Genomic DNA, 9,342 nt, shown 5'->3' with positions numbered 1-9,342 from the left:
ATTAAAAGAAAGGCCAGTGGAAAGGTAAAATACCAAGAACAGTTTCTTTAGGATGTGCCCAGAAAGCAAATACAGGAAAGACAACGATTTGGAAGCAGGAAGACAGAAATTAAGCATAACTAAGTATAGCTTTCGAACCAAAACCCAGTCAGAAGAGAAAAACAAACATTTTCATATCTGTAAACACTATGTGCTGAGAAGGTGAAAAATAAACTAGTTATTTTCATCCTATTTTGTTTTTATTGCATCATTAGCATTACAAAAATATTTGTCTGTTGACATTATTCATTGCTGGCAATTGCACAATCAACCTGTTCACTTTCCACAACATGACCCTCCATGGGGTCATGTGAGTGCAGCAGAAGGTCTAAGGCAACATGATCCCATGGGGTTTTTTTCACTTCCATTCCCACAATAGCAAGCTTTAGTGCACCTGCAATATACTGTGTACATTTACCTGCCAAAGCCATATTTGCAAAGAGCAAAAGTAATTACCATTGTTAATCATTACTGAGACAGGGCATGTTCATGTGACTGAGACATGCACTCTTATGATTAAAAATTCGTACCCTGTATTACATGAATGGGACAGTATAAAAGTACAATGTGATGACTGATGTTAATGCCAAATAATATTTTGATTGGTTTAACTAAATAGCTTTGTCAAAATGTGATGATTAATCTTAAATAAGTCATAGGCCCGGTAGAGAAAACTAAGAGACAAAACATAAATTACACCAGACCCCTCTCGCCTTTTCTTCACTTTTGCCTCTTGTAGTTATGAAAGTACCAGAATGATTGACTGTGTTCACTCATATAAGTATTACAGATACTTAAAGAAAATGGAATTTCTCATAAACATAATGAAAAATGAACCATCAGTGTGCTTACTCAGGCACATCCTTTCGCTTATTCACTCATTTCTTTGCATAGAACATCAAAAGGAATTGCAATGCATGCAATACAAAACCACAGTGGAGCTCATATAAGTGTTAAGGCAAGGAGAACCAACTATGTGATCTGAATATATGCTGCACCAACTAAAAACAGCATTGGTTTTAAGACTACAAAAAAAACCCCTCCAATGATGTTCATTATTTTCAGTCTACTGCAATAAACCAGGCAACCAAAACTATTCTTGTATACAGTAGCATGCCGAGTTAGATATTTTATTCAGCATAAATTTTAGGGCTTTCTCTAGCACTATTATAAAAACAAACTTTTGCAATATTTTAGTATTTGCAAACCAGACACAAAAAATAAACGGAAAACAATGTCCCATACCTTCTGCAATTGATCAAAAATATAAGATAGAGTCCTGGGAATGATGCCTCGGTCACTGTAATATTCTGCTCCTCCTGTGATGGTAAAAGTTTTGCCACTGCCTGTCTGACCATATGCGAAGATAGTACCATTATATCCAGCCAAAACACTATACAATAAAAAAAGGGAAGACAATTAACATTTAGCCATGATATATTTTCCATGATTACCTTTGTATAGAACAAAAATATCATTAAGCGTAATTCTCAATTACATAGCAGCTGTCTTCAGTAACACAATATACTTCAAGATACGTATTCCAGATTGAACAGAATTTAAGCTATCTAGAACTGAAGGACCTGTTGATGCCTTGACTAACCCCGTTATTCAATATCATTGTTAGTAGACCATACTTCTTTCTTTGGCTGATGATTTTTTGCAGGGATGATATTTAGTCTTTTTAAAGGCTGTGGATGTCAGGAACTGTGACCGTTGGTACACTTCAGCTAAAGAATCTAGAAATATTTCACGGATGACTTCATTAAGTGCATACAGAGAAGACTATATTGTGGTTAAAAGCTCAAGTAAGGATATAGTTATACCAGGGTCGGGTTTCTTTTATTCTGAGAATACTACTAAACTATCAGACTACCCATAGCTTGGGTAAGAGGATGCAGGAGAACCTGTGTTTAAAACAGTATAGTGAATTCTTCCTTTTCTATGAAAATACACAAAACCACATTGGTAATAGCAAACTTTTCTGTTAGAACAGTGTCTATACAAGAAGCTTCTGTGGAACAGACATAGTACTTATGCAAAGGCGAGCAAACTTTTCTGTTAGAACAGTGTCTGTACAAGAAGCTTCTGTGGAACAGACACAGTACTTATGCAAAGGCACAGCGTGAAATGGCATTCAGACTCATCATCTTTTTTCACACCTTACTTCTATTTGCAGAAGTGCCTAACTCAAGTCCAGTTCAAGTGTTTTCTCTAATTCACCACAGTCTCACCATTAACTTCCATCTGATTTCCATCATACAGTAGAGAAGCTTAATGACAGTGACATAGCTGCACACCATGGAGGAAATGTGGGACTCAGCTACAGCTGACATACAGCTCAGGAGTCATGACTGACTAAATGAAATCTTCAAGTTGTAACTCAATACATTTTGAGATTTTTGGTCCTGATTTTGTTTTTAAGGGCTTTTAATTCAATGAATAAAAAGCATACCCTAAATTGTGGTTGACTACATTCCACTAATGATAAGTCAGTACAATTTGAAGGAACAATTTTTACACGAAATACAGCTTTCGTTCCCCCTTACTAATATAAGGCAAAATTTGTTGCACTACTTATGAAGACAGTCACATTTTCCTCAAGTGAGACCTCTTTGATGGGCTGATGTCTGAAAAGCAAATACAAAATTTCATTTTTTCCCTTGATATTAAAAGTAAAATTTCAGGTATCCAGTGTTCAAACCTTCTATTGATACTCATGACTGACTGTCATGCATTTCCCTAGTACAGCTGTTTCAAAAGACAAAAATATAAAAAATCCATTTTTACATTTCTAATTTAATTTTTGTTAATTACCATGAACTTTGAAAAATATTTTAAGTGCTCTAAGATTTTTTGCTTCACACTGACCAGCTATAAACAATGAGGTAAAAATGATGGAGGACATAATTATTTCAAATTTTCATTTGTCTGTAAAAGCAAACAAAAACTGAACAAAACATCAAAAATCATTAGAATCACAAATTATATAGTGATGAAATCAGTTACTGGCTGTAATACGCAGATGGCAAATCAAACCAGAACTCATAAGTGTCTACAGTTAGCAGGATATATGATAAAGGAATCATATTTGACTGTCAAGCTTTTTTCCTTTCAGTGTCTATTACAAAATGCTTCCTGATTTCATCCATCTTAAGATTTTTCTATCACAATTGCAGCATCTACTGACAAAATATATGAAGTGACTTTTTGAAAACAAAGTAATCAAGAAAGAATTATTTTCTTGATAAAACTTACCAGAAGCAAAATCTATTTTGGATTTGATTTACTATTCTTAAGGACCTACTAATTTTCTTAAATGAAACAAAAAGCTAAAATTGATTAGCTAAGATTTTAATAGATAAAAAGAGGGCAAAACCCCCCTTACATAAGAGGAAAAGAAACATGTATATAGATAGCTGCTGGTCTGGCGCCACAAGAGATGCAATGATTTTCCAACTTATTAAAAGTTTATTTAAAGGCCTGAGTAGTTGCCAAATTGCTTGTTTTAATCCATTACAGTAGGATGTCAGAGACAAAAACAGAAACATGTTGAAAGGAACTACAGTGAACATCTGCTCCCAAAAACCAAAGACAGAGTATATATAGACTTTAGATTCCAGATGTTAAAAATCAAAACATTTATTATTATAAAACACCTCATTCATCTACCTTAGGAGTTCTAGTGCCCACTGTTGCAGTATCTAAATGTTGAAGACAGTAATGAGTTGTCAGAAGGTAGGGGATATTGACAGAAGCTCAGAGATGGCAGATTCAAAGCAAGCAAGAAGAAACGATTCTTCATGCAAAATGTAGTTAACCTGTGAAACTCTTTGCCACTTGATGCTTTGGATGTTAAAATTGCACACATGCTTCAGCAGAGATTAGACTAAATAAAAAAAAAATTTCTCTTGGAGCTACTAAGCCCAGAGAAATCAGAAAGTCCCTAAAATATAAATGACTAAAGACTAAGAGAATACATGAGGGAAGTAGATTTACATGCTTATTCTATTTTTTCCTTCTAAGTGTTGGATGTTAGCCCCTGTGAATGATAGCATACTGGGCTAGATGAAACCTGGGTCTGATACAATACAGTTGCTCTTCTGCTTTTACAGAAATTGGAAAGGCATGGATTTGATGGGTGGATAAAGTACTGGCTGGACAGTCACACGCAGAGAGTTGTGGCCAGCAGCTCATTGCCCATGTGTAGGCCAGTGACAAGTGGTGTCTCTTGGGGGTCAGTGCTGGGGCCGATACTGTTCAACATCTTTGTCAGTGACATGGACAGTGGGATTGAGTGCACCCTCAGCAAGTTCGCTGACGACACCAAGCTGTGTGGGGCAGTCGACATGCTGGAGGGAAGGGAGGTGCCATCCACAGGGACCTTGACAGGCTTGAGAGGTGGAACAATGCAAACCTCATGAAGTTCAACAAATCAAAGTGCTTTGACCCAAGTCCTGCACCCTGGTCATGGCAATACTGGGCACACCTATAGGCTGGGCAGAAAAGTCATTGAGAGTCTCTCTGTGGAGAAGGACTTGGGGGCGACAGTTGATGAAAAACTTCCCATGAGCTGCAGTGTGCACTCACAGCCCAGAAAGCCAACTGTGTCCTAGGCTGCATCAAAAGCAGTGTGGCCAGTAGTTCAAATGAGATGATTCTCCCCCTCTACTCTACTTTTGTGAGACCCTATCCAGAGTAGTGCTTGCAGTTCTGGTGTCTCCAACATAAGAAGGGCATGGAACTGTTGGAACAGAGAAGGGCCACAAAGCTGGTAAGAGGACTGATGCACCTTCCCCGCAAAGACAGGCTGAGAAAGTTGGGGCTGTTTGGCCTGGTGAAAGAGAAGGTTGCCTTGGGACCTAATAGCAACCTTCCACTATCTGAAGGGGCCTACAAGGAAGCTGGAGAGGGACTCTTCGTTAGGAACTAGTTAGTGCTATGTCAAGGAGTAATAGTTATAAATTGAAAGAGGAGAAATTTAGATTACATATTAATAAGAAGTTTTTTAATGTGAGGGATGTGAAACACTGGCACAGGTTGCCCAGGGAGGCTGTGGATGCCCCAACCCTGGCAGTGTTCAAAGCCAGGTTGGATGAAGCCTTGAGCAACCTGGTCTAGTGGGAAGATGTCCCTGCCCATGGCAGCAGGGCCAGGGAACTAGATGATCTCTAAGGTCCATTTCAGCTTCTTAACATACTATCATAAGAGCTCTTTGGCTCTTCAGATCTAGCATTTTGGGTTGTTGTTTTCTTACTTCTCTTCTTTAGAGTTGATAAAGGTGTGTTTTATAATGTGTGTAAAAAGTATTAAAGGTGTGGCTGCAAACTATTAACTTGACATCCCTGTACTTCACAAAAAGTTGTTGATTAGGATCACCTCACATGTAAACACAGGATAAAATGCCACATACCATATGTTGTCAAAACAGCTACAAAAGTCAGTGAATTTTCTTTCTGCTATTTGATTCATATACATGTTATATTTATTGCAATGCATCAGCACAGCCCTGAACAGTTTTCCAGAAAACTCTGAAAGTTCAGAAGATGTGAACATATCAATGTCAATAATGTTTTCTCACAGTCCAACATAATTATAGGTAAGATTAATATTGCACTGTATAGAGGGTTTGGTTAAACAGCCAAGTTCTTTAAAATCCAAGATGAAAGTCAATCTCATTTTATATACATGTGTTTATGTGTATATATCTGTGTGTAATTATATATACAATTGCATCCTGTCCATATTTACAACACTCATTTCTTCAGAGCGTGTTACACTAACAACCAAGCCAATTTAAGGAAAACCTGCTTGAAGTGCTAAGGAAGCCTGTAAGGAAAGAGGACTACTAATAACACCTGCAATAACTGCTGGCAGAGCCTTCTAAGAGTGAAGCACAACCCCATGAAGACAAGATGGTGAATAAATACCCTTTCTAAGTCTAAGAAGCATAACAATTTTATAAGGGACAAGGGATTAGCTGTTCAGGCAGGATTGACGAAGCTCCTTTGGCTCCAGAAGCAAGATGAAGACTATGATCTCATCTCTTGAAAAGAGTAGATGGGAAGACACAGTGAAAGGAAAAGCTTCTACTGCTTTGGTTGGTGGACAAAGAAATAAACTTATGAATTACACAGAAATTAAGTTCATATGTATACATATATGTTTATATAAGAACATATTCCAAAACTGAAGATGTGTAACCACCATTTAGGGTATAATATTCTGAATATTAGTCGATGTCAGTTCTGAAGGTCTGTATGTGAGAAAGGCTACGTGGATTAAGTTATAAAAATCCATGCCTGATGCTACTTATTCACACTTCTATTAAGTAACTTCTTTTGGAATTATTGCCAATACAGGATGTTTTAGCAATGAGGCTAGTGAGTAACTACTATCATTGTAAATACTTATTAAATATACACTTTGCACTTTTCCACTTCTAAGTACTTCAAGAAAAAAAACCCCAACAAACTTTATCAATCTAATTTTAGTTCATTGCCCCTAGGAGTGGAATAGTACTATATGTAGGTTGACTAACACTTAATCAATCAATAAGTCAATTAAACTAATATCCATTTACTAAATACTCATGAAGTTTAAGACATGCAGTTAGTGTTTTCAACCCAATACGCATAATTCCTTTAGGAAAATAAAAACACAGCAAGTTTCATAAAACTTTAGCCACCCATAAAATGTTATTCAAAAAACTAATACCAAGCATAATGCATAATTACCCTTGGCAAAGTGAAGTGCTCCTTAGATGCCAAAAGTGAGTACAGTGAGCAGAAAATATACACATTCTCCCTTTCATCATGAAATTAATCATAGCAGGTACCAAAAAAAGTTGGCAACACCTATTATGAGATGACAAGAAGAGAGTGCATTTTCTAAAGAGCATCCACCAAAAGCATTCCTGAAGATTCTAATTTCAAACTAAAGCTGTCCCCAACAGTAGTGGAACTGATTCTCTGCTGGGAAAGTTGTTAGAGGATCAACAGTTCTTTTCCACCTACACAGTAAAACCTACTTTGCAAGGTGGCAGTTCATACAGGCAAAGTCTTCATCTTTGCTCTTTAGATTCACTGAACAAAGGTCTCAAACTGTAGTTAAACTTAGTATTTGAAACTACACAGGTTAATATGGTTAGTGATGGTAGTCTTGTAAGGACTTTAAACTATGCATAAATAAAAATCGTACACTAAAAGGCTATTCTCAGTCATGCCCCCTTGGTGTTATCAGAATATCCAGAACTTTGCATTTTTTTTCCTCTCTGGAAGCTGAATTTTGGCATGGTTAAGGAGACACTTTGTTGAATAAATTGTCTCTTTACTACTTCAAACAAAGCACATCAAAGACACATAATCCAAGGAGAGGCTTTGCAGAAAAGATATTTCATGCACTTATGCAATGTTGTATAGCACCCCGTTCAGAAGTTCATGGACTACTTCCAGATAGATTAGCTAAGATGTTGCTTGAGAAATCTGTCACCAGCATATTTTAGCAAAGTTACTCTTGTTATGATTGTCAGACTTCCTGGAGGGTCTTCTTTTTTATTAATACCAAGCTGGAACTAAAAAGCCTATTACAGAGAAAAATAAGTTTTTAAAATATGATGCCAAAAAACTTCTTCAAATTTCTACATTTGTTTCATTGCTTTAGGAAATTTGGAGCATTCATTTTTGCAATTCACTAAAACATGCAGGCATGTATTTGTAACATTTTGTGATAGACTGAGCTCTTATAAGAATGAAAGAAAAATAGACATAAAAAAAGTCCATTTCTTACAAATAATTTGTTGATTGGCTTTGCTTATACTGCTTTGCAGCCATGTGTGCCATGATTCTATCTGGAAAATATGGACTAACTTAAAACCTAAGTTGTCATGAGCAGTAAGTCCAATATGTTGGAGTTTGTACCTGTGAACAGTTAAGAACAATTGAATAGAGTTAAGTGCCATTAGCCTGAATTTCTGCTTGTAAAGAAGTTTCAAAGAAACCTGCCCAAGACACCAAATACTGTGAAGGTAAGATTTCCAGAGAAACATGACATTTCTGGGAAAGTATAGATAGAAAATAGGTCTGCAAACAATCTTATTTCAATCTCATTCAATATACTGAGCTGTGTTCATATCTTATTATTATTGTGTGGAAGATCTTGATTTCATGACTGCCAATGAAGGCCTCAAAAAGCCAAAATCAAAGCAGAGGAACTAAAAAAATTGAGTCTTAGTATTTTAGATTTAATTCATGACACCAAAATATTAGGATTTCCCAGACTTTGTAGCATAATTGACAATTATGTCAATACTTGCTAAATACATATTTCTAAATTGTATATTCATTTTTGTGTTTCAGTGAAAATACACATGGTCAAATCATATTAGGACTCACATATCACAAAGCCGAATATAAGAAAAAGATTGTATTGTTTGCTGGATATATTACCTTGAAATTCAAATATGTACATCTATGTGTCTATATTTATATATGTTTGTTTTATGTTAAGGTGTGTGGGATTATAAATGTTAGTTTTGTCTTTTTGGTCACTGTAAGAAAAATATTTGCTGAGGAAACATCATAACTCCCTGCTGTGTATTATGGACTCATCAAGAAGTATTTATGTAATTGACAGGTCTGTTTAGTAAAGTTGGCACCATTAAAATAATATCATACAAATGGTTTTGCTTGGTGGAAATCAGAATATGACAGAGCGGGGGGAAAAAAAGGAAATAATAGCATTAATTGATGGCTAATCATTCCTAATGCATGAATAATTATTTTTTATTACCTTCCTAAATCTTCTTTATCTTTTATTCTGCATTATAGTTTCTAACCTAATTATATGCCCTCTTCAAGATGATTATAATACAGAATAAGTTAGGTCTGTTCTTACATTTTACTCAAAGATCTGAATGCCTCTTCTCTGATCTAGTACCAGAAACTTATTACTGATTCTTAGAAATACAACAGCTTATGTTTCACCTTAGAAAGTTAATCAGCAACAATTTTTAAACATGAACAAAATATTGAATATATCCTCCATGTGGCTTAGGATTGAAACACATTTTTGCCAAGTGAAAGGCAGTTTGTGCACACAACTGATTAAGGAGATTGATTTGATCCCAATGCTAAATAAACCTAACCATATATTATGGCATCAACATATTTTAGAATAATGTGATGGGATAAACCAAAGATGTTCAAGTTTTAGCTCCAAGCCATGACACAGACTACTAAAAAGCTTCCCATAATGACAATCTTTGAGACAGAAATTCCAAAACTTCTGATATCTTTATCACCA

The 9,342-nt window shown here is 35.8% G+C and overlaps 1 protein-coding gene across 1 annotated transcript in view; it reads right to left on the bottom strand.

Moving 5' to 3' along the window:
- Positions 1-9,342, bottom strand: part of LOC103806463 (kinesin-like protein KIF6) — a gene marked incomplete at both ends in the record, with an annotated part of 68,355 nt that overhangs the window by 49,265 nt on the left and 9,748 nt on the right. Inside the window, 1 exon segment of the mRNA XM_009079155.1 lies at positions 1,285-1,432. Within this exon segment, the coding sequence (XP_009077403.1) occupies positions 1,285-1,432 (148 nt within the window).

This window comes from Acanthisitta chloris, unplaced genomic scaffold (assembly GCF_000695815.1).
Source record: "Acanthisitta chloris isolate BGI_N310 unplaced genomic scaffold, ASM69581v1 scaffold667, whole genome shotgun sequence".
Taxonomy (NCBI): domain Eukaryota; kingdom Metazoa; phylum Chordata; class Aves; order Passeriformes; family Acanthisittidae; genus Acanthisitta; species Acanthisitta chloris.
Note: the sequence above shows the minus strand (reverse complement) of the source record. Positions and strands in the feature narration are given on the sequence as shown.